At 42.4% G+C, this 26,412-nt stretch overlaps 1 protein-coding gene across 3 annotated transcripts in view; it reads right to left on the bottom strand.

Moving 5' to 3' along the window:
• Nucleotides 1–346: 346 nt before the first annotated feature.
• Nucleotides 347–26,412, bottom strand: part of Tnfaip8 (TNF alpha induced protein 8) — a 115,300-nt gene continuing 89,234 nt past the window's right edge. For all 3 annotated transcript variants that reach the window (XM_031365663.1, XM_031365662.1, XM_031365661.1), the window contains exon 2: nucleotides 347–1,927. In XM_031365663.1, coding sequence (XP_031221523.1) covers nucleotides 1,362–1,927 — 566 coding nt within the window. In that variant the 3' untranslated portion in view covers nucleotides 347–1,361. The remainder of the gene's footprint in view (nucleotides 1,928–26,412) is intronic.

Here is a 26,412-nt window from a genome sequence, read left to right as displayed (position 1 = left end):
TCTCAGAGAAACCTGACCACTTCCTTCTAATCTATGAGGGGGTCAAAGCAGATCTTAACTTCTGGAATTTTCACTGGTGGGATCTTTGCTGGTAGATTTTTTTATCCCACTGTCAATATTCTTGAGGTAGGCAGATGACAGGCTTAGTGGCACTGCCAATATTTAGTGCCAGTGGTTGGGTCTGTTACTTCCCAGGTGGCTTCTAGCTCTTTTACACAATAAGCAAGGGTCTACTTCATTATCCACAGACCAAAACTTATAGAGAAATGGCACTCCAAGCACCAAAGACAGACACGGTCATCAGTCTACTCCTCGAAAAACCAAAGAACACAATCTAAAACCCGAGTCATTAAATAAAAAATGGCATCTTTTATTCATCAATCCCCGTTACACACTGAAATGCATGCATCTTTCTTATGTTACTTAGCAATATCCTTTCTACCCTTTTACCCCTAAATCAGTCTGATGAGTTCATCTTTAAATTCAAGAAATTTTTTTCTTTTTGAAATACTACTTACATTTTATTGTCTCAATATCAAAGCCAATCTAGAGATTTATTCTTCCTACAGGTGAAATGGATGTTAATACTGGAACATGTCAGTACATGTTCAAGATGACATCAAACTTACGCCCTAAGCAAGTATTTCAAGGCACTATCATGCCACTAGTTTTGAGAGCCTAAGTATCACGGATGGTACTAAAAGGTAGAACTCGGCTTCAAAAGCACACTCTTGCAATGGACATTGCTCATGATGTCTAAGATTGTTCATTTCCACAGTCATGATTTCAGATGCGCAACTTCCTGCTTTCCTGAGCACTGGGTCTGACTGTCTCAGATTTAATTCCTGGAGATCGATGGCAATCTGTAACCAAAGAAGCAAAATTCTTTCAAAAGGATCAATGACAGCAAAGAGAGGTTCTTGGCATTTTAAGAGATATACACAGACATAGCAAAGGATCAAGGTGAGTCAAGACACATAGCTTTATACATATTAGAAGTATTCAACGTGCCACCAACACGATTTCCCTAAAACACACCAGTGCCAGCGCCTGGGGCCACACTCATCTGTCTTTGTATCCCTCGACATCTGAATGAACAACTGTCCATTTTCCCCACATCCTGCCATTCATTAAGACATTTTTCAGCCAGAATTTTTGACAACACGCTTTTTTCTTTCTTTCAAATTCAACAAGCCACACAGAAGTACTACTATTAATGTCCAACAACAACAACAGGTCGTATGGGGCCAAGCCTTTCTGAAATCCAAGTGGTGTCTAAAAGATGCTCTGTCTTCTCTTTATGAGTCATCAGTGCTCTGCTTCACATAAATCATGGCTGGTCACCATCTTATTTCGCAAGCTCATATGTTCTCTTCATCCAACATTTTGTTGATGCCATCGCAAAGTTTCTGTAAGTGAGGTTTAAACTTTCCAAAGGGATTATACAAGGCAGCCAGAAAATCACAATCTGAAAAATGGTCAAAGACATTGTTAACCCGTCCGTGAGACTTGGCGGTCAGGTGGCGCTGAATGATGTCATGCAGGAGCTCTCGGCACTCGTTCAGCAGCCTGGACAGCACGTTGCGGTCAAAGGTGTATTCTACCTGGTGGAAGCTGACAACCGTCATGGCGAGCTGGTGCACCTTCTTCTTGAACTTCTCCATCAATGCCAGCTCGTCTTGATTGAACTGATTGTTCCTGTGGAGGACAGCCAGCTTGATGACCGTCTTGATGAGGTTCTTGATGACCCTCTCTGCCTCCTTCTTGTTCTGGGTGTACTCCTTGGTCACCCTGTAGAGCTCATCCAGCACCTCACTGCTGGTGTCGTCGATCAGGGTGGTGGCGATGGATTTGGATACCATTTTACCCAGGATCTTCTTTTGTGCCTGAACGGCCAGATTTTTGGAATTGAAGACATCTGTAGCCACTGTAGAATAAACCGAAAGGGACAGGGTAGAAAGAACAAAAGATCAGTTAAGTGCAAGTGAAACAAAACCAAACAAACTTCCAAGTATTAGGGAGTACTTCCCCTGCATTCCTTCACTATTTACTGCTTGTTTCCCAGTTATTGATACAATGTTGATATGGCATTTCTGGAAAAGAACCTTGGATTTGAAAATATTATGTTTTGGGGGCTAGGGCAATGGCTCAGTGGTTAAGAACACTTGCTGCTCTTGTAGAGGATCTTTATGTGGAACCCAGCAAGTATGTTGGCAGGCTCACAACTGCCTGTAACTCCAGTTCTGTGGGGATCTGACATCCTCTTTTGAGCACCTTCATATGCGTAGCATATGCTCACACAGACGTATGTATAGTCATATAAGTAAAAATAAATCTAAAAATTAAATACTATGCCTCATGACGCAGCAAACCTTTATGCCTTTTTATTTAGCTTAATTATATAAAATTTTAAGGCAACTGTAAACCCTTCTTCTAGGCAGCTGCAAACCTAGGTAACTTAACGAAAGTCATTTGAATGAAAGCAGGATAAATAACAAGGCCATAATACAGAGTGAGGTGGCATATTTACTCCAGCGAACCCGAAGGAGAGCACTGTCTTATGAACCAGCTACAGAAAGCCTAAAGTGCCTAAGCCATCGGTCATCACTCTCCCAGCCAGCCATCCCACCCACTTTGAATCTCCCTTCCAGATGTCAGCTTTTGGAAGGTTACACTCCAGAGAGACCTCACTGTCGGCTGCTGTTCCTGGTCCACTCTTGCTTTTAAGTTTCGAGGAAATAAGCTTAAAATGAGCCAACGAAACATGCTACATGCACAACATACTCTGGAAAAGCTGATCCCCAGAGTCGATTTTTGGAATGCTCGTAACTTCATTTGGCAGATGTTTAACGTACACAGAAGAGTTGCATGAATTACTGATTAATGACATACGAAATGCTTCTAGCTTAGAGCCCAGCAGTGAGAACGATTAACCAACCAACATTAGCTTCACTCTCTCATGATTACCCCTTCTGTGTGCTGGCTGCAATATGGATGCTTGTCTAGGGCTCTCCATTTTCTTCCCCTGGCTGAGGGTCTCAGGACCACTGTGCTCTGGGTATACAGACATTTCTGTTCTCTCTGTACATTCCAGAAAAAGTGGAATGTTTTTTGGAAGGTTACACTCCAGTTGGAGTATAACCAACTGTGAAGTAACATTCTTTTGCAAGTCAATGAAGAGACGGGAATACAAATATATTACTATTAAAACACAAATGGTATAGAGCTTGGAAACCCTCTTGAAGTTGGTCTCTAAGCAGTTGGTGTATAACCACTTAGTAAAAGAAGAGGAACAGCTTAGGGCACTGATGATATAAAGTGATTTGTTTGGACAAAAGCTAGCATCAGGAGGAAGCAAAATAGCAGAACTACAAAGCCCAGGCTAGGAGGACATATATAAGCAAGTTTCATGCTAGATGTAAGGTGGAGACAAAGAGAATCAACATTATATTTAAAGTCTGGGTGCAAAGCAAGTATGTGGTCTCATGCAGGTTATTACAGAATGGCTTCCAGCGTGTAGAGCTGACCCGGGAACATACAATGCTGTGTATCTACTGAAAGGATGTCCTGGTGGCATGAGATACGGAGCCCTCCCAACTGTTGATATTAAGTTACAGAAGTGAGACTGCAGAAGAAGAACTGAAATGCATTTTGAGAGAGAAAAGGAAAGTGAAAAGCTGGGGGAATAGACCAACTTCAAGAGGGTTTCCAAGCTTCCATTTTGTGTTTTAATAGTAATATATTTGTATTCTCGTCTCTTCATTGATTTGCAAAAGAGTGTTACTTCACAGTAATGAAATCCTACACACACACACACACACACACACACACACACATACACACACACACACTCACGGTAGCAGTTAATATTGCCGCAGTATGGCCAAGGACTCTCTTTTGTGCTATAACTCCAGATGCAGACCTTAACAAATAAACAAATCTAGTTTCTACAGGAAGAGGTACACTGTCGTCCTCAGACACATAACAAATTACTTAGATATCAGAAACTTATCTTATATAAAGATTCTGTGTTTAAATATTTAGAGACTGGCACCTACAAACACCCCATCGAGAATCTACAGTCATGTTTCCCAGATAGACACACTTTCTGTTGGGAAATACTGAAACCAAAGAGAGAGAGAGAGAGAGAGAGAGAGAGAGAGAGAGAGAGAGAGAGAGAGAGAGAGAGAGAGAGAGAGTTCTCAAGGCTGAACCTGCATCTTCGTATGTAGCTCATCAAGCTACTTTTCTTATTAAATCTCAACATCCCATTCCATTTCAAACATAGAGAGAAGCAAGAACTTCTACAGCACAGCATTTCAGCTTCCTACAAGCCCGGGAGGAGAAGCCCCTCCTGCAGACTAAGCAAGATCATCCCTCATTTACTGTAACCGAGTCATAACCCAGACATGGAAGTTGATCTCTGAGGCTTTCCCTTTCTTCCCAGAACTTCCACGTGACACTTCCATGTTACTCTTTAGATCAATTCAGTGCATCCTGCTCCCTCTTCACAAGGCAGACTTGCATTCAGTGGGTTTATTTTTCAGTCTGTTTTGAGCCAAGCAGGGGTTGTGGCTGACAGCTGCTTGCCAAGGATATGTGGTCTGGGATCGTAAAATATGACTGTTTTCTTTCTTGGACACTAACTGCTGCTAGCCTCGCCTGCTCAGGCTCGTTGTCAAATCCATTAGCTCTCTTAAAGGCCTGGCGCATCTCAGAGCTAATCCCGGACCTAGTTTTTCTCGTTCTGTCTAGTCTCACCCGTGTGTGATATCATCTCCATGGCTGCAGATAGCATCCATGTGCCAACAACTCCCACAGCCCTCAGCCTTGACTTTTTTTCCAGATTCGTTTTGCAAAACCATTTAAGACGGTTTTCTTTTGAAACTTTGCAGGCATCTCAGACACACTGGGCCCCTAATTGAATCCTTGTTTAACCCATCCTGTAAAATGCTCCCTGTCCACTATTTATCACCTCGAATAATGGCATCTCTCCTGCCCGATGCTCAAATCGGAGACCTGGGAACCATCCACCATCTCATCCTCTCCCTTCTCAGCCCATTACCAGTTTTTCTTTTCCATTTTACCATGTATCCATATCTAAATCATATGCAATTCCCTCCATCTCTGCAGATGCCATCTAAGTTAGCCTCCTTCCAGTGTCTTCTCACACCACGGCCAGGGCATTTTGAAGAACGTTGCATGAGAAAATGAGGTTCTATTTAAGTTCTTTGATAACCATCACACTTCCCAGTTTCTAAATCAGTATTTACCTAATTGTTACCACCTCTCCGTTTGGTCTCTAAGCTCGCCAAAAGCAGACCCCTACCTGTCAGTTTGTTTGTGCCACGTCCCGGGCTTGGCCAAGCACCGGTTTCTCCCATCTCCTCCCCGGGCTTAAGTACTTCTCAAGGAAAATGTTTTGGCTTGAAAAATGTAAACTTAAAACACCTATTTGGGTGTTTCTGTTTGCTTATTTTAAAACCTAGAGAAACAGACACTTGTTTTAACTCACTAAACATGTGGGTTTCCCCACCATGTAAGCATACTTCAGAAAGTGGTTTCTCTTAGAATCAGCAAATTAGTTTTCTTTAAAGAGGAAAGATTTATTGTACACAAAGATTTATTGTATATATCAGGAGACAATAATACAGATATTTTGAATATAAGCAAGGTCTAATATTTCTGACTTGAACTGCAGCAGAGATTAGTCACACTGGCCCACTTCTGCTTCTGGCTTGGTCTGTGAGGGGGGAGGGGAGAGGGAGAGGGAGGAGGAGGGGGGTGGGGAGACAGAGAGAGAGAGAGACAGAGAGAGAGAGAGAGAGAGAGAGAGAGAGAGAGACACTAAGGCATGCTCTTGGGCACAATTGAGAGGTGCGTAGATATTTTCCAAGGAGACAGTACTGAGAATATTGATCAGCTGTTTACAATTAAGACGGATTCATTTGCTTTGGAAACAGACAGAAATTGCTGGCAGAAGAAAAAGCCCGACACCATATCCAGCATGCGTGAGGTCCTATCCCATTCCTAGTCTTGAGGGAAATGACTGTTCTTCAGAATAGAGCACATCTTACTCTATCTGCTCGCCTCCCTCCTTCTCCTAGACTGAATCGAACAGTCCACCTCAGCAGTGTTTTCTGTAAAACAAACTAATATTTAGGGATTTCTGGTTTTACCACCAACAATCATAAAGTTAGAGATAAATATTGATGGTAAAAATATTCTGAGCTATGTGTGCACAGAAAAAATAATCGTGTTCAGAACAGAAGAAACGTCTTTTGATACTATCAATGAGTGAAAAGCATTCAAAGTTTTCTAAAAATTAACAAGAATGCCCTACAGCTGCTAATATTACACAATGAAGGACTCAAGTCACGTCACATATTTATCAGCAAACACATAGTCTTTTCACTCAGTAGGTCTGTTATACTTGCTACTTTTGACTGCTGACTATATATACACGTTATTCCAATTACCCAGTTAAATTCTATCCAGTGGACCCAGAATGAGGAAGGGTGGAAGAAAACCATTCAGAGAGCATGTCTAGCCTTTGGGCTGAATTCTCAAATGGTCTTTATAAACAAACAGTACAAAACCTCAGCTATCTTGTATCTGAATAGTTCCGAGTGTAAATGGACTTGGTGGGGGGAAGGCAGTTTGGGGTATAAGAAACAAGTAAGAAACCTGGGTGATGTTGGTGCATGCCTGCAGTCCCAGCACTCGGGAGGCAGAGGCAGGCAGATCTCTACGAGTTCAAGGCCAGCTTGGTCTACAAAGTTAGTTCCAGGACAGGCAGGACTGTTACAGAGAAACCCTGTCTCAAAAAAACCAAAAATACAAAAAACAAAAAACAAAAAACAATTTTAAAAACAAGAAGAAGAAGAAGAGGAGGAGGAGGAGGAGGAGGAGGAGAAGGAAGAGGAGGAGGAAGAAGAAAAGGAGGAGGAAGAAGAAGAGGAGGAGGTGGAGGAGGAGGAGAGGGAGACAGGGAGGGAGGGAAAGAAGGAAAGAAGGAAGGAAGGAAGGAAGAAAGAAGGAAAGAAAGAAAGAAAGAAAGAAACAAACAAACAAACAAAGGAAGAAAAGGGAAACTAGTTTGAATCAAGCTGTCTTGGGAGACCAGCGGGCTAAGCGTCCACCTCCCCACTCTGGGGTCAGGTGGTGTTCCAGGAGAGAACATCCGGTTCTGTTCCCTGACAGCAGCCTCCACACTGAAAAGCCAGAAGGAGGGAACCAACAGGACAGAGAAGAAATGAAAATAGATGAAAAAGAGAGGAGGGAGGGGAGGCAAGGGAAGTGGCAGGGCCAGAGGGGGAAGGCTGTGGCCAGGAGGAGCTGCATATCTATATATGAACTGTGAGGACAGCTGGCCCTGCAAAGGTCAGAAGTAACACCCGTAGTCGGAGAGAGGACAAGCGTGAGGCATCGCAACACAAACTGTATTCATGTCTTCAGATGCAAGAGCCCATTCCAGAGATTGCTATCTTGGGAGAATGGATAAACCCTGGATCCTTAGCTTGATCCTCAAATGCACAGTGGTGTGCATGTATTCTCCTGGTGCCAGGTGGCTAAAACCCAGCAACATACACCAAGGCAAGCTATGCACCCCATATCTCACATGTAATCCAGAAGCATAGGTGCTCCTTTAAAGGGCCACATAAAGGATGCACACCAGAGAAAATGGTGACTTGGAAATGCCGCCTGTCTGTCTCTGGGCACATTCTTAGCAGCAGCTAGGACTTGGTGTCAAGCCCTTACAGACCACTTTCATCTCCCTCACTACTGTGCAATTCAAAAAACTGCTTGAAAACTGATAGGGTGGAAAAATGCCTCTTGCTTATGGAGGGGCAGATAAAATTTTCCCAGTGGAGTGTCCGTGGTGAGCCCTGTTTGCATATTTTAGGATTGTCCTAAGGGTAAAGTGTTAACAGCTGAGCCTGCTCCCTCATTAACTCAGATAAGAAAAATCCTCAAAACATCCAGTTTGTGTTTGAGAGTCATGAAATTATCTGAAAAATCACACCTTCCAATAATACACACTGGAGCTTTTGCTTAGCAAAAATATTTAAAGTAAAAAAAAAAAAAAGGCTGCAGTATGAATGGTCTGTGTACTAGTGAGCCCTTACAGTGACATTTCTCCCCAGCCTCCTGGAAAAGCACAGACTACCTAACCAGCCCACACGCTCTGACACTAATGAACGACTGAGCTGCAGCTCAGCTACTGCACAGTGGCATTGCTGGGACAGTTTCCTCACCAGGGAGCTGAGATTATTGATTCAATCTCCCCAGGGTCATTCTAAAGATTAATAAGCATGGACCGAATGGAGCGGCCACACTGCCTATGCGGAAAGGCTCCTCTGCAGACTTGCATGGAAAGCATAACACATCGAGCTCCGGATGTATCTCGATACTCTAACGATGAATTACATTTGGTCAGGTTCAGTCAACTCCTGTTAGCAGCATGGAAACCGAGACACAGAAAACACCAGATGGTTGTGTGAAAGCAGAGACCTCATGCGGTGTACCTAACACCAACTCCTATTACCTTTTCCATGATCACACTGAGATATAAGTAACATATTTAAAATCCTTCGGAAAGAAAATTTGTAATTTCTGAAGGGTTTCGATCTCTCTTGGCAGCAGATTCAGCCCGCAGGAATACAGAGAGGTAGTGGAAAGTTCTTTTGGGTGAGGAGACTAGTCCTCGGAGAACAGAAAGGATGCCTACCACACAAGGGCGAGAGGAGACACGGTAGCAACATGCATGCCAAGCTGCACAACAAGGGGCATCTCAAAAAGGAAGTGAACCAAAACTGAAGCCACAGTGAAAGCCACACTGTGGCATCACCACTGCAGGCCCAGCCTTTCAAGGCCTCAGAGAAGCAGAGACGTAGGGAACAGGAAGCCAGTGCACCGGAACAAGGGGCCCAAAGTGGAGGGAGCTGGGTTGTAAGTCTGGGTGCAATTTAATTTCTTTAAAATTCAGTTTTCTGTGTGTGTATGTGTGTGTGTGTGTGTGTGTGTGTGTGTGTGTGTGTGTAGGGGCACATTTACAGATGGCATGGACTGAAGTGAGATCCACTGAGTTACAAACTTTGAAGCAGCCATCAGTGTGTTAGGCTCCTGAGTGGCTACAAGTGAAGCCCTGACTTCAGCTACCTTTCCTGGTGTGACTAGGAACTTCAGAGGCAGAGATCGTCTGAACAGAGGAACCAAGTCAACACACTGTGCCCTCCTGGTCATTTCTTTTCCTCTCCTCTACTTGATAATTTGTGGACAAGACAAGATAAGGCCCGAAGATAGTATGAAGAATGCGGCTTTCCCTAGATGATCACAGGCATCCACACCGAACCTGTTCGTCATGATTTCTGAGGTTAATTTCTTATTCATACACTGAATTTTGGGATGATTTTGAAGATGTCAAACCAGAGAGACAGCTCAATGGGTAAAGCATATGGACCTGCATTGGATTCCCAGAACTCATGTGAAAAAGCCATGTGTGGTAACCCCAGCATTGGAGAAAGGGAGACAGAGAGGTCCTGGGGCTTGCTGGCTAGCCGGAATAGTACATTTGGAAAGTTCCAGACCAGTGAGGTGGATAGCATCCCTGACAGTGACACTTCAGGATGCCCTCTGGACTCCACACAGGTGTGTCTACATGTGCATTTGTACTTGCACACACATACACACACACATGCACACAGACATGAACATGTAACCAGATACACCAATATGCACACACATATACAAAAGACAATGCCAATTGTTTCAACTCTTTTAAATGTCCTGTCATTAGACCCATCTCTGCCTTTTCCCATCAGTGTTCTCTAGGGATTACTCCAGCCCTTTATTGCCTTATTGCTGGCATAAACTCTAACGCAACATCCCTATTGGCTCCAGAAATGGAGGAAAAATTGGTGGTGTTTAGATAAAGCAGTATGGTTGGATCTCAAAGAATGTCAGTTTCATAAATGTTAGGACGAAAGTTAGAAAAACAAGTATATTTTATGGCTGTCCAAAGTTAGGGAAAGATATATATAGCCATAAGAATCCATTACATCATCTTAGGTAACAACCACAGTGGAGATACCAAAAAATAGACAATGATAATAGTAGCCGCCACTAAACAGTGGTTTTGCTAATTCTTTGAGGATTTTGTACAATGCATTTTAATCATATTCACCTCCCAGTCTTTCCCATGCCCCCCAGTTTCATGCTCCCCCCTTTTTTGTTTCTGTTTTTTTTATAACACCTCATTACATTTTGTGCTATCCTGATACTTCTGGGTGTGGAAGCATCTTGGTAGGTTGACCTACCAAGAGCCACAGCTTTTGATTTTCCTTCCCACAGAAGCTATACCCTCTCCATAGTTCCTCATATAGGAGCTGGGGCTATGAGCCTCTTTCCCTGCCATGCTAGAATGTTAACTGGGCAGCCATCATTTTAACAATTCTTACTGTACTGTCCCTGGAGCTTACATTATCTTATTGGAGTTTCACATCCGTCCTAGAAGGAAGGCTATTACTACATCTATTTCCAGGTGAGTTGCTTACTTATACATTATATTTTGATTATATTCCTTTCCCTCCCCCAGCTCCTCCCAGATCTCTCTCATCTCCCTATCTACCTGACATTCATGTTTTCGCTTTCTTTCTAAAAAAAAAAGAAAGAAAGAAAGAAAGAAAAGCAAAAACAAAAACAAAGATCAAAACAAACAAACAAACAAAACCCCAGCAAGATGTACATATACCAAAATAAAAGCCCATTCAAAAACATGGAGTTCCTTTTGCGTTGGTCAACTGTTGCTAGGCACAGGGCCTGTCGTGGAGTGTGGTTTTAGTACCTTTATCAAACAGCTTTCTTTAAGGCTCAGGGATCTGTGTGGAAGAGGAGGCAGACAGGCAGTAAGAGCCAGAGCTGGTGGAGGACTCCAAGGAAACAGTGTTTTCCAGACACACATCTGAACTCTGAGACTGGGGTAGCAAGCGCAAGGCTTGCACAGGTTCAAACCAGACAAAATTCCAGCCCTGAGAAGGGGAAGTGGACACAAAGTCCCTAGCCAAGAAGCTATTTGCAACCAGCCCTGCTGGGGAAGGGAAATTTAGTTTTTCTCTGATGGAGCGTCACTGAAATTCAGATACTTTCAAAAGGCTACAGAGTTATAGAGATGAGTCTGAATGCTGACATGTCCCATGTAATCTGTTCTCTAAGAGACTCATGTGATATATGAGTTTTAGAAATAATGTTTTATACTAAACCAAAGCCAAAGAGTACACATGGAGGGACTCATGGCTCCAGCCGCATACGTAGCAGACGATGGCCTTATCTGGCATCGATGGGAAGGGAGGCCCTTGGTTCTGTGGAGGCTCGATGCCCCAGTGTAGGGGAATGCTAGTGTGGTGAGGCAGAAGTGGGTGGGGGAGTACCCTCATAGAAGCAGGAGGAGGGGCGATTGGATGAGGGTTTTGTGGTAGGGGAACCGGGAAGAGGGACATTTGAAATGTACATAAACAGAAAAACAATATTTTTTTTTTTTAAAAAAAATGTTTTATATTGAAAACACCCAAGGAGGACATAATGATGCCTCTCTAAGGGAAGGGAAATCAAAGAAGAGGAAAGGGTCCACCTTGTGTTTTCAGGATGTGCCTGGTCAGCTTTAAGATACGGAGTTTAACCTAAAAACAAACAAAACAATGAACAAGACTAAACAAATCAAGTGAAAGTCTCTCGGCTTGGCCTCCCTCGCTGCGCAGCTCTGGTCTCAACCCTTCTCCAAGAGGCAACAACTGTTCTGAGATTGTTGGCATCTTTTCAGAGCTCTGCCTAGATCTGCCCCTGCATAGATGAGCAACTATACGAATGGCTCCTGAGCTATGTGAAGAAGTCTTAAAGGCCCCCACCTCTCTTCTTTGATTCTGAGATAGGGTTTCACTGTGCAACAGCTCGGGCTGGCCTGATACTCGGGAGCCTCCCAAGTGCTGGGACTGATTACAAGTGTGCACCACCACACCTAGACTAAGGCTTGTGGTTCTTAAGAAATGTCACGTCTGAGCGACGAAGGGATGCGTAATGGGTAGGTGTTCGCAATTCTACACGGAACTGATATAAAATGACGATGTGCTGAGGAGCATGGCCATTCACCTTTGCTGCCTACTACCCCAACAGCAGTAAGAGTCTTCCATAAGCGGTGGGAGGAAGCAAGGTCTTCAGTCTTTGATGAAATGTGTAAGAGGAGGAACAAGTACTGTGACTAAGATTATCATATAATTTATCGTCCAAATGGAACACCTTAGAATAGAAGCTACTAGTAATTACACCTAAGACAAGAGAACTGTAGCTGCCTCAGGTAAATTATTCCTACATGAATAATAAAGGAGCAAAACTAAGGATTTACTCATATATTTATAAGACATTTCCTGAGAATCCTATAAACATATTGACCATGTTTTCTTCCAAACAAAAAATACTAGTTTTTAAGAAGTGAAGGTTAGCCGGGCAGTGGTGGTGGTGCATGCCTTTAATCCCAGCACTTGGGAGGCAGAGGCAGGCGGATTTCTGAGTTCGAGGCCAGCCTGGTCTACAGAGTGAGTTCCAGGACAGCCAGGGCTACACAGAGAAACCCTGTCTTGAAAAACAACAACAACAACAAAAAGAAGTGAAGGGGAATCATATTGGTGGTGTGAAGATGAGTCTTTCTAGTTAAATAGCTCTTGAAGGAATGTATACCAAGGTGTCCCTTGAAGATGCTCAAATATACATGCAGTAAAAAATTACTATAACATTATAAGTTGTCCAACCACATTTCAAACAGGACCCAAGAACAAATTTGTAGACTAAAATCAATTAAGATAATTAATTGGCTAACAAACTGATGGGATGGATTCAGAGATCACTGTAAATACAGGTGGGCCAGGTGGGCAGGGCAGGCTGTAGGCAAAGCTAGGCAATACAGTGATGCAGGCACAGCTTCTGGACCCACGGAGCCTGGGCCAGAAGCTGCATCATTCCCTGGGGGTCCTTGAGACTGGACCACATTGCCTACTTCCTCTGTGCCTCAGTTTCATTATCAGCAAGTGGAGTTTAAACAAAAATAATCCACATGAAGTGCATGTGCTGTCAGGTAATCGGGTGAATTTGTGTAATTATCGTCATCATTATGACTGCTAGCTCGTCATTAAGGTGTAGTTCTGGTATAGAATGGCTCAGGCATAAGTGAAGGGGGAAGAAAGAATATTAACAGGTGTAATATACCATTTAACGGAGACTTGTGTTGTTTGTAACATGCCAGATGCCATGTCTTCAAAATTAAGTAGCAATTTCTCTTCTCTCTAGGCACTCATACTCACAGAGGCGGGAGGGATGATGGGAACCCAAGAGGGATTGATCGGAGCCAGGAGGGATTGATGGGAACCCAGGAGGGACTGATGGGAACCCAGGAGGAATTGATGGGAACACAGGAGGGATGATGGGAACATGAGTGGGATGTGCCACAGAAGGTCCATAACAACAAGCAACAGCCATGAAGAGAGTGAGCAGTAGTACCTTTTTGGATGAGATGATGGATGGAGGATAGAGCTGAAGGCTTCTCCAGAGATGCTTAGCCTCCAAAGAAAAGTAGATTTCGCCTTACAGAAACATGTGACTATATTCCAGAGCTAACACAGAGACCTCCTATTGGTCAGTTGAAGCATTAAAAACTCTGTTCATTGGCATAAAGCAGAAGCCAAAGTATGGATTTTAAGGGGCTGGTGGTGGTGGTAGTAGTAGCGTAGAACATAAACAGTTGTGCTCTTGTCGGGGCCTTAGAAATGCTTGCTACTGGGTTTCTCAGTTCTCAGGCAGTGTTTGGCAGGAGAAGGAGAGGCAACAGGTATTCAGGACAGAATTCTGTATCCTGCACCACGGATATCAGAAGTGCGTGGAAGTGGCTTGGTAATTGCTGCACCAACTGCATCGGAGTCTCCAGGACTCTAGTTTCAGAAGTTGAAAGGTTCCACACTGCTCTGGGGTACATTCCTAGAATACTATACTTAAAATCCCAAAGAGACACATGTTGACCACAGGATCACACTGAAAACAAGACTCCGTGAATAGCACCCCCTTTCAAAGTCTTATGGAAATAGAGATGTTGATTCATGCTTGGAATCCACAGAAAATGTTTTCAAGAGAAAGCCTGTTAATACTCAGTTTTGATAATGCAGCTAGGAGAGTAAGAAATAAGCCTTTTCCAGGAACAATTCAAAGAGGGCCTAAGTCCTATATATAGGATTGAAATTAAATGAAACTATCTTCCAATCATTTATGTAAAACTGACTAGATGACTACTCCACGGCTAAGAACGTAACCCAATAAATGGGACATAGATTCATTCTTTTTGTGGTATTGGCGATCAAATACAGGGCCTCACATGTGGTGGGCAATCCTTTATGTTTTATCTATAAATCTATATAACACTGACGCACTTTCTGTTTTTATTTTTAAGCCATTGCTTTTCTCTCCATCTTTGGCCAAACTGTGCTGAATAGCAGCTACTTTGTTGGTAGAGTGGCCATATTTAGTAAATCCAATCTTGGTAGCAAATGATCTTGAATCTCCCATACGAACATCTCAAGCCCATGGTTAGGAGCAGTATCCCTACTGGCCTTACCCTGAGCATCTCCTAAATATGCATCTTGGCACAACCTCCCAAAATGTTGGTCCCAACCTTTCCCAGGAATTGCATTAAAATACCAGTCGAGCATCTTATGGCCATGCCAACCAACATCTTGTGGATGAACCTGTGGAGGGTAAGCAAATGGTGAGAGGAGACTTAGAGCCTTTGAGTAAGCTACTTTATTTTAGATATCAATGCAGCCACGCCCTGAGGCCCTGTGATAAATACACGTCTTCCTCTGGAGGCTCTCAGAAGCAGTGTTCCCCACAGTGGGTTCTTTGAGAAGTTCTTTCCCTGCTGCCTGCCTTTCTCTCCAGCTCTGTGTACCCTGGCAGACCCCCTTAGTTTGGAGGGTTTAGGAAGCACCGCAAACCTCGGAGCCTGGACTCCCCTATATTTTGGGTCTGCATAAAGCAGTGCTGCTCTTAGGATTGGGGAGTAAGTGAGTGTTAGAAAATTACGAAAATAAATATCAAAATCTTTGTTTCTGATTTTCTCTCTAAACAACCATAAGATCTGTGCATAAGATGCTCACATTCTGACATGACAATGGTCCTCTTGAGCTAAGCTGTGGCCCCACTTTTCTGAAGGAGGGTCCCCTGGCCTTCTGAGTGATGACCTCAACTTGTACCATACAGATGTGACTGGATTTTAGGGCAACTTCTGGAACTCCTACTGAATAGTCTGGAATTAAAAATCCTGCCCAGCATCTCTGATCTGGTCCCAAGTGATTCTAATGGTTTTTTGGGGGGGCAGGTGGAGGAAGGTGGAAGGTTGAAGTAGATATGAAGGCCTGTAAAGAGAAAATGTGTCATGATCCAGAGAATAGAATCACTGGCCAGGGTACAAACATCACATTCCAATGTCACCAGGAATCTCCTAGCAAAGGATTCATACTAGGAAGAGGCCACCTTAAAACATGCTAATGATGGAATAACTAATTCTTTGAACTAAGGTCCTAACTCAGGTTTACCGAGTTATTACCAAACAGGTCCTTCTCCCTACTGTGGGTCCTTACTCCAAGAAAAGACAGAAAAAAGAGCCTTCGCCTTAATGAGTTTGAAAGGATGTTTGAAAAACAAACAAAAAAGAGAGTTTTGTAAGAAATATTAAGCCAGGCAGTGGTAGCACACACCTTTAATCCCAGCACTTGGGAGGCAGAGGCAGGCGGATTTCTGAGTTCGAGGCCAGCCTGGTCTACAGAGTAAGTTCCAGGACAGCCAGGGCTACACAAAGAAACCCTGTCTCGAAAAAAAACCAAAAAACCAAACAAACAAAAAAAGAAATATTAAATTCGAGACTTTTCTATCAAAATATCATAAAACTTATATTTAGGACAAAGAATTAATCTTTTTTAATCTTCTCCACCTTTATGCAAATGTCTTAATCCTCTCCACCCAGTAAACCTTTTGTGTGAACAAAGGTCAACTGCTCTGTGATAGAAATTTGACATCCTAGAGCAGAGACCCTTTTCTCCCTGGGGCAGTGACCTGTTCCCGTTCTTCCATCGTTTCCTGTGCACTAATTCTTTTCAAACTAGCCAGTTGAACTAGACTGTGAGGTTGGACCCTAGGCAATGGAGAAAAGGCCCAACCACCACCAAAGTCTGAATAAAAACTTGAAATACACTCCCTGTCTCAGGGTGCTCACTCATCTGAATACACCCTCTAGATCAATAGTAAAGTTTGATCAGAGCAAAGAAAAGAAATACATCCTGTCTAGAAATGTGCTTATACATTAGTGTGGTGGTTTTATTAAGAATGGCCCCCATAGGCTCATATATTTGAATTGCTTACTTACCAGGGAATGATACTATTGGAAAAAATTAGAAGGATTAAGAGGTGTGGCCTCACTGGAGTAGGTGTGGCCTAGTTGGAGGAAGCATGTCACTAGGGGTGGGCTTTGAGGCTTCAAAGGCCCAGGCAGAGGCTCAGTCTCATCCTTCAGATTCAGGATGCGGATCTCAGCTACTGCTCCAGTGACTGCCTATGTGCCACCCATGTGCCACCATGCTCCCTGCCATGATGATCACGGACTAAACCTCTGACTCTGTAAGCCCCAATTAAGTGCTTTCTTTCATCAGAGTTGCCTTGGTCGCAGTGTCTCTTCACAGCAACAGAACAGTGACTAAGACAATTAGAAGCAAGAGTATTCTTAAACTTAGGCGGATTTCTGAGTTTGAAGCCATCCTGGTCTACAGAGTGAGTTCCAGGACAGCCAGAACCATATGGAGAAACCCTGTCTCAAACAAACAAACAAACAAGCAAACAAACAAAAAGAATGGCTGCCATAGGCTCACAGATTTGAATGCAGTCCCCAGTTGGTGTGACTGTTAGGGAAAGATTAGCAGTAGTGGCCTTGTTGGAGGAGATGTGTCACTGGGGGTGGGCTTTGTGGTTTTAAAAGCCCACACCACTCCCAGTGTGCTCTTCCTGTCTGTGCTTAGGTATGAAATACGAGATCTTAGCTGCTCCAGAGCCATGCCTGCCTGCCTGCCTGCCTGCCTGCCTGCCTGCCTGCCTGCCTGCGGGCCACATTCCCCACTAGGATGGTCATGGACTACCCTCTGGAGCTGTAAGACAGAAAGAACTCTTTTATAAGTTGCCCTGGTCATGATATCTCTTCACAGCATAAGAAAAGTAATGAAGACAGTCACACACTTCAGCTATCTTTAGCACCACATCTCATTTCTATACAATGTGTTAACTAGGTCATAGAGAGGGGGTAAATTTGCCAAGTTTATAAAGGAGGAAGTTGAACTGAGTGTCATCACATCAATGCGGAACCCTAAACAGTAAATGAATTTATAGGTGGGAAGAAAGACTTCATTCACTCACTCATTTTTTTTTTTTTAAATTTTTAGATTTTCTTAAAATTGTGTGTCTATCACGTGCCAGGCAGAACACCTGCTCACAAGAAGTTCAGATTCTAAAGGAAGACCCAGGGCAGAAGCAAGCGCATGAGTGCCAAGTAATGACAGGGGCCGTATAAAAACAGAAGGGCGTAAATTAGATAGTATGTCCTTTCATCCAGGGTAGGCAGGGGAAGCCTCTCTGAAAAGGCGACATTTGAGGAATGCTATGAGGAAGGCACAAGGTGGAACCCCCAAGCCACTCCCACAGAACCTTTCCTGACCACGCTGTCCAGCACGTACTGGAGTAGGCATCTGTGTATTTATCTCCTTCTATTTTCTAGAGTAAAATCCTTGTGATCGGTTATACTTTATTCCTTGCTATAATAAATGTTAGGTTAATCTCTAGCTTGTATCTTCTGGATTTGTAGGGAAGAGGCAGGAGGACCGGGGAGGAACAGGACATGGATACTGTCTCTAGGAAACAGAACTAAAGTAAGTGGCTTCCCATGATGCATTTTCCTATTGGTTACATAGCTACTTCAACAGCACTTATACAGGCGATGTGGATTTCAATGTCATCTTTTGCAAAAAATATTCCAGTAATTTAATAACTAAAGACAGGCATCAAAAACCAAACATCTATCGGAAGTACTTTTAATTGGTAGGGATTACTGAACATCGACACTCTCGAGAGATGATATTAATTCTGTTTTTAGGGTGCTTGTGCTGTGTAACTATAAAAAGGCATATTCTTTACAATTATTCGCAAAAAAAAAATCACCTAGGGTCTGGGTGAAATGGCTCAGCTGTTAAAGTGCTTGTCATACAAGCATGAGGAACTGAGTTCTATCCCCAGAACCCACATTAAAAAAAAAAAAGTTGTAGTTAGAACTTCATAATGTTCATGAATAGGGACAAAATGATCCCCGGGGCTCACTGAACAGCCAGCCTGTTCTATTCAGAGAGCTTTAAGACTATGAGAGACCCTTCCTAAAAAATACGATGTGAATGGGTCCTGGTTGACCCTGGCCTCCATACACAGGTACACACAGACGTCCACACACATGTTCCTGATACATATACACACATATATATGCCCCTCCCACAGACATACATATACAGAAAGAGAGAGACAGAGAGAGAGAGAGAAAGAGAGGGAGGGAGGAGGGGAGGGAGAGAGAGAGAGTGCAAGAAACCTAAGAAAGCACAAACATACCTTAATTTGTTGAGAAAGAACAAATTAGGAAATGTTTTAACTTTTTTCCCTATATTGAAACTGGCTGGGTTAAAATTATGTTTAGAATTTAAAATAATAAACCCCCATCAAGTCAGAAAGACAAATAGTTTAGTTAAAATAACCACAATGCTAAGACGCTGACGACACAGACCTGGTATGTTACACTCATCCTTTTCAGTTAAGGCAAGTAGCTTAAAAAGACCATCACAGTCCTCCCTTATAAGAACTGGAAGGCATCCCCTGAATACATCAACCCGCCTGTCTTGGAGCTAAATTACTTCTCTAATGGTGGATATCAGGGTAAAATAAACTTTGGCAAATAACACAACAAAAACGGGTCATTTTTATGACCTACTGCCAAATATCAACAAAATAAATGTCTTCTCCTAGATACTTTGTCAGTCCCCTCCCATTCCCCCGCTCCGTAGCTTTCATCACGCTCCCTCCCACACTGTCCTGCAATACGCTGCCCTCCCAACTCTTTCATCAGTCCCTGCTCTAGAGATGGAAGAGAGAGAGGGACGGCTCAGAGGTCGACCCAGGGTCACAACCCAAGTCCTTGCTGTGATAGCACCAAAAGCAGTGGGTAGCAAATTCCTCCACGTAAAACTTAGGGATTTTGCCACTTAGAAAGCTGATAGTTGCTAATGTTCAGTTGAACCAAACTCTGCTTTTTTCAGCTCAGATAAAACTCACTTAACATAAAATCTACGCTGTTACCATTAAATTTTTTTTCATTATATCCACATTTTGAACAACCATCCCTAGGATTTAATTCCACCATGTTCCCGTACCCACCAAAATAGGCTCCCGTAATATTTTAGTTTTTTTGGTTTTGTAATTAGTTAAAAAAAAGTCATTAAAAATTTGGAGAGTACTTCTTTCTCTTCCACTCTTCTACTTCTTCAAAACAACAAAAACCCTAGCCTTTCTGACAGCTCTGTGTGTGTGTTTGTGTGTGTGTTGGTGGTAGTACGGGTAACTCCTTAGCCCCTGTGGGTGTATGAGTTCTCATCTCTGACTGGAATGGCCAGGGTCTCACACCAATATGAGTCACTTTACAAGAGCCTGGGATAAAGGTCTTGGTGACTCATGAGCTTCTAGCACTTTGTTCTCAGGTTGTCCATCAAAACAGGCAAAGAGGACACATCTAGACCCTCCCCCCCCCAATTCCCAGGCTTCTGTCAACGTCTCTACTCACCTTTCCCCTCAGAATGCTTCCATCTCTAAAGCATCCATCTAACGCCATACAATATCCATTTTGGCCACATCTTCAGCCTGGTCTTTTAAATACCACTGTCATGCTTTGTTTTCTACCTACCATCCTTTTGATTTTCTTGTAGCTGATTAACATGCTTTTATTAGAAAATAAATTTACTTAGAAAGGACACCGCATATTCCACATGTGAGTGGAAACTGACATTGTTCCCTTTAACACATGAAGACCATCAAAATCAATCACTATTTTTAACATTAGAAATTAACTCGCCAGGTGTGGTGGCGCATGCCTTTAATCCCAGCACTTGGGAGGCAGAGGCAGGCAGATTTCTGAGTTCGAGGCCAGCCTGGTCTACAGAGTGAGTTCCAGGACTGCCAGGGCTATACAGAGAAAACCTGTCTCAAAAAAACCAAAAAAAGAAAAAAGAAAAAAAGAAATTAATTCAATGGAAAAAACTCCAATCACCAGCACTGTCAGCTGCTGCCAGGTGTTCTGTTTGCCAGAGGCCATGAGTCCGTATGCAGCTGTGGGCTACAACAGTGAGTCCCGTGACTAAGGAGGCAGAGGTCACATAGCCCAAATACAAGCATTTTCTGAGATGATACCGAAGATTTCAGAAACACTTAGAAGCACCTGGTCTCCTGATGAGGCCGAAGATGACTGAACACTTTATCTGGGATCTCCTACGATCATCCCCGGTGGTACTAGCAGTCAGTCCAAAGCATGACCATGGTTTTTTTTTTTGGGGGGGGGAAACAATCACACACTCCATTCTAAGCTTCCTGGCAATGCCATCTACATCAGTAGTTTTGCCTCAGATATTGTAGCCATAGACACTTTCTCACGAACCTCTCTCCCACAGAGCATCGCCTTTGTGCACTTAGTTCATATGTATGTCTGGTAATTCCTTGAGACCGAGTTCCCAAGGGGCAGCAACAGGTCTTCCACACTTCATCTTCTTTCTCTGGTGAAGCTACTTAATGTTAACTACCCCCTTATTCTGGTTAGATTCCTGCCCTGCCTGTGCTTCAGTGTTTCAGAAAGTTAATCCAGATACTTTGAAAACACAAGTTTTGCCATCAAAAATTGTACCTCAATTTTTTTTAAGTTATGATAGTTAATACTGTTGTGTGTTTATGGAAGTGTTTGTAAATGGCCTTGATAATATGAACAGTTTCATCATGAACAAAGAGGACACCTTGACATCTTTGGGGAGAACTGTAAACATTCTAAACCAGCTTCCAAATGAACAAAAATATGTCCCAGCTGATCACGTGTTTATAGAGACATCTCTGCCCATTTCTCACCATGGGTATCACATGTTACCTAAGACAGTTATCTGTGAAGCCACCCTATTCAGAGCAAGTTCCATTTCAAAGGGAAATAGATGTAGCTAGAGGAAGCAGAGATGAGGGAGTGAGGTTTCTCAGTGTGTTTCTTGGATGGACATGGATGTCTCTTCTGGGGGGTGGTTCAAGGTGTCCTGCATGTCCGTGGAGACATGTTCATGTTACCAGGGCCACTGTTCAAGAAACGGATGCTTCCATAAACACACAACAGTCTTAACTAATAAAACCTAAAAAAAAAAAAAAAAAAAAAAAAAACTGAGATACAATATTTAATGGCAAAACTTGTGTTTTCAAAGTATCTGGATTAACTTTGTAAAAGATTGAAGCACAGGCAAAACCTGAGAAGGCCCACTTTAAAGGCTAGGAATAAAATTTTACTGAGTCAAATGATTAACAAGATTTGTGGCCACATTTTTGGTCTTGAGAAATAGTTTTGATTCTATCTACTAGTTACTTTACAGTAAGTCTTTATAAATAACAGAGTTCCTTATTAAAATATTGTTCCTTTGGAAAAGTTGATACTTTATTGAAAAATGTATTATAATAGTCTCATAGCTGCAAAAGGTAGAAAGCATCTTCTTGTGTTGTTTTAACATGTATCCAAGGCCGAATACAGTTCTGCCAGCTAAAAAAGACACCTGCAACTGCCCATGGGCTTGGGCTGCCGCGGAGCATGGTTAAGTGGTCAAACGAACTAGGGGTTATGCAGAGTATCAAGTGAGTCCCAGAAAGAAGTCCAACTCTCAGGATGGCTTTACTGTGACCAATCCAGCCCCACTAGACCTTGTCCACTCCAAGGAGATATGCACTCGTCCTTTCTGAGTGGTGCCCCAAGATCCAACTACCTCCTTATATAGGCCCTGCTTGATCAAGATTTGACCATTTCTCAATACTGCTACATTGAGTACCAACTGAGTTTTGAGCACTGGGACCTTTGGAAGACAAAGTACAATCACACCAGAGCACTAGCTAAGAAGAACAACACTGAACTGGTCTCTAAGATGTGAGACAATGTATATTCTAGAGAATACATCATATGTATAAAATGAATCAGTTCTTTTGAATGTATTATTTCAAGGTCAGTTTCTACAACTGAATATTAAATCTACCCTTGCTAACTAGTTTTCCCTTGAATCTAAGGGGCTTGTCCTTTTAATGTTTCAATTTATACCACCTAGTTCTCTGCTTTGGAAAAGAAAAATGCTTAGAGTAGTTAAGGATTTGCCAGAAGGGGAGGCCTTTCTTCCCTCCATTTTCCACATCCATCTTTATTGCCTTTTGTTGATCTTGGAATGAAGGAAACAGATGCTGGTGCATGAGACGTGGTCTCGTGCAGTATTTATAACCTGTCAGCTGTAGCGAGTTAGTCTTTATATAGGCAACGGCAAGTGTTTCTCTGTACCTTTATTTCCCCGAAACATACAAATACACAAATGCCAGGACCACACCCAAATTCCAATGCCAGACACTTTCTACTGCAAATAAACAAAATGAAGCCCACACACTGTCCTTATTTATCTGTGCATCAAGTTGTCCCAGCAGAAATATAAGCTATTTAAACCAGTGTTTGCAGAATTTAGCTCATATCAAAAGGGAGTTTAATCCCTGAGAGCATGTGTTTAGCATATACAAAGCAAAGAATTTCCTGCTATTATATTTGCATTGGGGGTGGGGTATAGTTTCATAGTAGAGTGCTTGTCTAGCTGGTGGTGGGGCCTAGAAACACACACACCCACCACTACCATTACATTTACAGTACTAAAAAATGGAGCAATATTAGATACAAGGAGAAAAGAAAACAACACAATATTTGGATTAAAATTCTATTTTCCAAATTCAGAGCCTTAACAATCTCTCCTTTCCAAGATTTTAATGGTAAAATAATGCTGACAGGTCAGGCAATCTGGTTTACCTTTTCTTGCTGATAAAGGGCTTACTGCATTTTGATGACTATAGTATTATCATGTTAATATATTTGCATATAGTAAGATGTTTATATATCTTACATTTATATATCTATTTATCTATATCTATATCTTCTATCTACCCATCTATCATCTATCTATCTACCAATCATCTATCTACCTATCATCTATCTACCTATCTATCATCTATCTATCTACCAATCATCTATCTACCTATCACCTATCTATCTATCTATCTATCTATCTATCTATCTATCTATCTATCAATCATCTATCTACCTATCTATCTATCTATCATCTATCTATAATCAGTGGGGGTAGCTGAGAAGCAGCAGCTTGGCACTCTGCAGCTAGGGTTAGCTCATTAGCATAGGTCTTAGTAATGGCTATTTCTATGCCTAGGAAAGTCCAGAGCTTTGGCAAGATTTTCTTTCCAGGAACAGTTCAGGCCATTTAACCAGTGGCTTGCCTGTATTACTCACAACTGGGCAGAACTTCAAGGCATGAATCTATATGCTTAGAGGGCTGAGGCCTTTTTGTGAAAGTCCCATAAAGTCCATTTCCTTTCATCGTCTGTGTCTAACTTAGAAAAGCCCGAGTTCTAACTGTAGCAGGTATCAAGCTGGGTTGAAAGCCTCCCTTTACTAAGCTCAGAGCATTTTTCACTGGAGGCGACGCACTGTTTCTCTCAGTCCCACCGTCTCCACCACATGACACCACTCTCTACTCCCAAAACACTGCTTACTTGAAATTCCACTTAGCTAGTAGGAAGTCTTGGGGTGACGGGGCATTCTCATAGTTGGAACACATGAAAAATTCCACAGAAGAGTAATTCTGTTGTATTTTAACAGAGTTTTTTTTTTGGGGGGGGGTAGGAAGGAAGGAAGGAAGGAAGAAAGGAAGGAAGAAAAATAGGGAAAAGAAAAGACTGCAGGTATTTTAGACATGGAGCTTGGCTCAGACACTTCTTTTTGCAATGGTACCATGGGATATATTTATATCAGGTAATTATGTCAAATTATGTCAAATTTGAAAGACGAATCTTCAGTTTCTGCCACCTCCCCACTTAGTAAGAAGTTAGGTAGCCACAGCCTTTCCTAACTTAGGTAGAGCCAGAGCTTAGACAAGACTGATGGAAGTACTGAGCGTCACACATTCTAGTACCTACAAACCAGGTGATTTGCCTAGAGACATAATAAATATCCAGGTTTGAATAATCCAGAGACCTCATGAAAATCACACGTTTGCTTTTGCAAAGTATTTTATATTGTGGACCATCTAGAAATGGGCCTATTCATACTTCACTGGGTATCAAGCATTTTCTGTTTGCCTACAATGCATTATTCATCATAAAAAAAGGTACAAAGGGTTAGAGAGATGGGTCAGCAACTGAAAGCTCTTGGTATTCTTGCAGAGGATCTAGGTTCAGCTCAAAGCCATGCCTAACTCAAGTTCTGGGGAGTCCTACACACACACACACACACAGAGAGAGGGAGGGAGGGAGAAAGAGAGAGAAAAAGAGAGAGAGAGAAAGAGAGAGAGAGAGAGAGAGAGAGAGAGAGAGAGAGAGAGAGAGAGGAGATAAGATACCTATACAAAATTCCTATCTGCTACTCTCCACTCTGAGTCTTAGTTTCTAAAAAGCAAATCAGTATTTTCTACCAAGAAAACGTTATTTACTTGATGAAAATTCATAACGTAGGATTTAAAATTTTTCAAATTAAGCTTTATTCTAAAACAAAGCCAGCACTGCTTTCTCCTGCTTCAGCGTGAGAAAAGAGGTACAAACAAGGAAGGGACACATTTTCCCCATCAGTCATGTCTGGCCCTATTGCAATATTGTGTTGACTAGTTTTATGACAACTTGACACAAGCTGGAGTCATCCAAAGGGCGGGAACCTCAATAGAGAAAACGACTCCAGAACATCACTGTAAGCAGGTAAGACTGTGGGGCATTTCCTTAATCAGTGATAGATGGAGGAGGCTCAGCATATTGTGGGTAGGAAAACCTCTTGGCCGGCTATCCTAGGTTCCATGAGGAGCAGGCCAGTAAGCAGCACCCTCCATGGCCTCTGCATCAGCTCCTGCCTCCAGGTTCCTGTCCTATCTGAGTTACTACCCTGACATTCTTCAGTGAGGTGGAAGCATAAAGCACATAAACTCTTTCCTCCCCAACTTGCTTAGGTTGTAGTGTTTGATCAGAGCAATAGTAATCCTGAGACAAATACCCTCATTTTTATGTTTACGATTTATTTTTAAACTTAGCAAACAAAGTCTAGCCATGTCCCTACAGACAGTTCAAAAAACCGATGATGACTTCACCCCAAGCCAACTAACAATATTTGCATGAATTTTGTATTTTAAATCCTCTTTCCCCTGCATGGCTTTGTATTTGACATACAAATGGTAACTCAAGTGAACGCTGAAGGGAAAGCGCTTCCTTTTGTGTGGATAATCCTATCCCATTGATGTTGCATCTAATTTATAACTTCTACAAACTATAGTCAAAATGGCTTTTTTTTTTTTTTTGGTCATTTTCATAGTCTTTAAAAATGTCTCATATGTGAATTCTGAATGACATAGGAAAATACTAAATAGTCGCAGTTTGTATTTTATAGTCAATATTTCTTAAATCCTAACACAGGGGAAGGATGCTGCTTAAAAGAGGTACCACAGTTTCTGTTGTTGTTGTTGTTGTTGTTGTTGTTATTTTAAGCTAAAGGAAGAAAAATTACAAAGGTTAAAGAGAATGCAAGGGTGGGGGGAAGAAATGTCTTTTAGGGTCTTAGCTAAAGGCAGTAAGATCACTAAAAATATTTTGGTATTTGTCAAAACAGCATGGTTCTTCCTGGGTGAAGGAGAGATGTGATTTAAAGAAGTCTAAAAGCCACTAGACTAACTGGAAGGAGCACTGGGGTGGAAGATGGTGCTACATCATGAGGGATGTATATTCAAAAGAACAAGTCCACGGTCTGTGTAGCTGTCCAGGCTAGCTTTCATCCCCCACCTTACACTGCTACGTAGTCAAGTCAGATAGGAACCTCAGGAGGGTCACAACTGAAGAGGAGGTAAAATTCAAAGAAAAAAGTAGAAAATACAGACCCAGAAGATTCTCAAGACACTTACAATATCTTCATAATTCATTTAAGAAAATGGCCGGGCGGTGGTAGCT

This window comes from Mastomys coucha, unplaced genomic scaffold, assembly GCF_008632895.1.
Source record: "Mastomys coucha isolate ucsf_1 unplaced genomic scaffold, UCSF_Mcou_1 pScaffold13, whole genome shotgun sequence".
Classification (NCBI taxonomy): Eukaryota; Metazoa; Chordata; class Mammalia; order Rodentia; family Muridae; genus Mastomys; species Mastomys coucha.
This window is presented reverse-complemented; position numbering and strand designations above follow the sequence as displayed.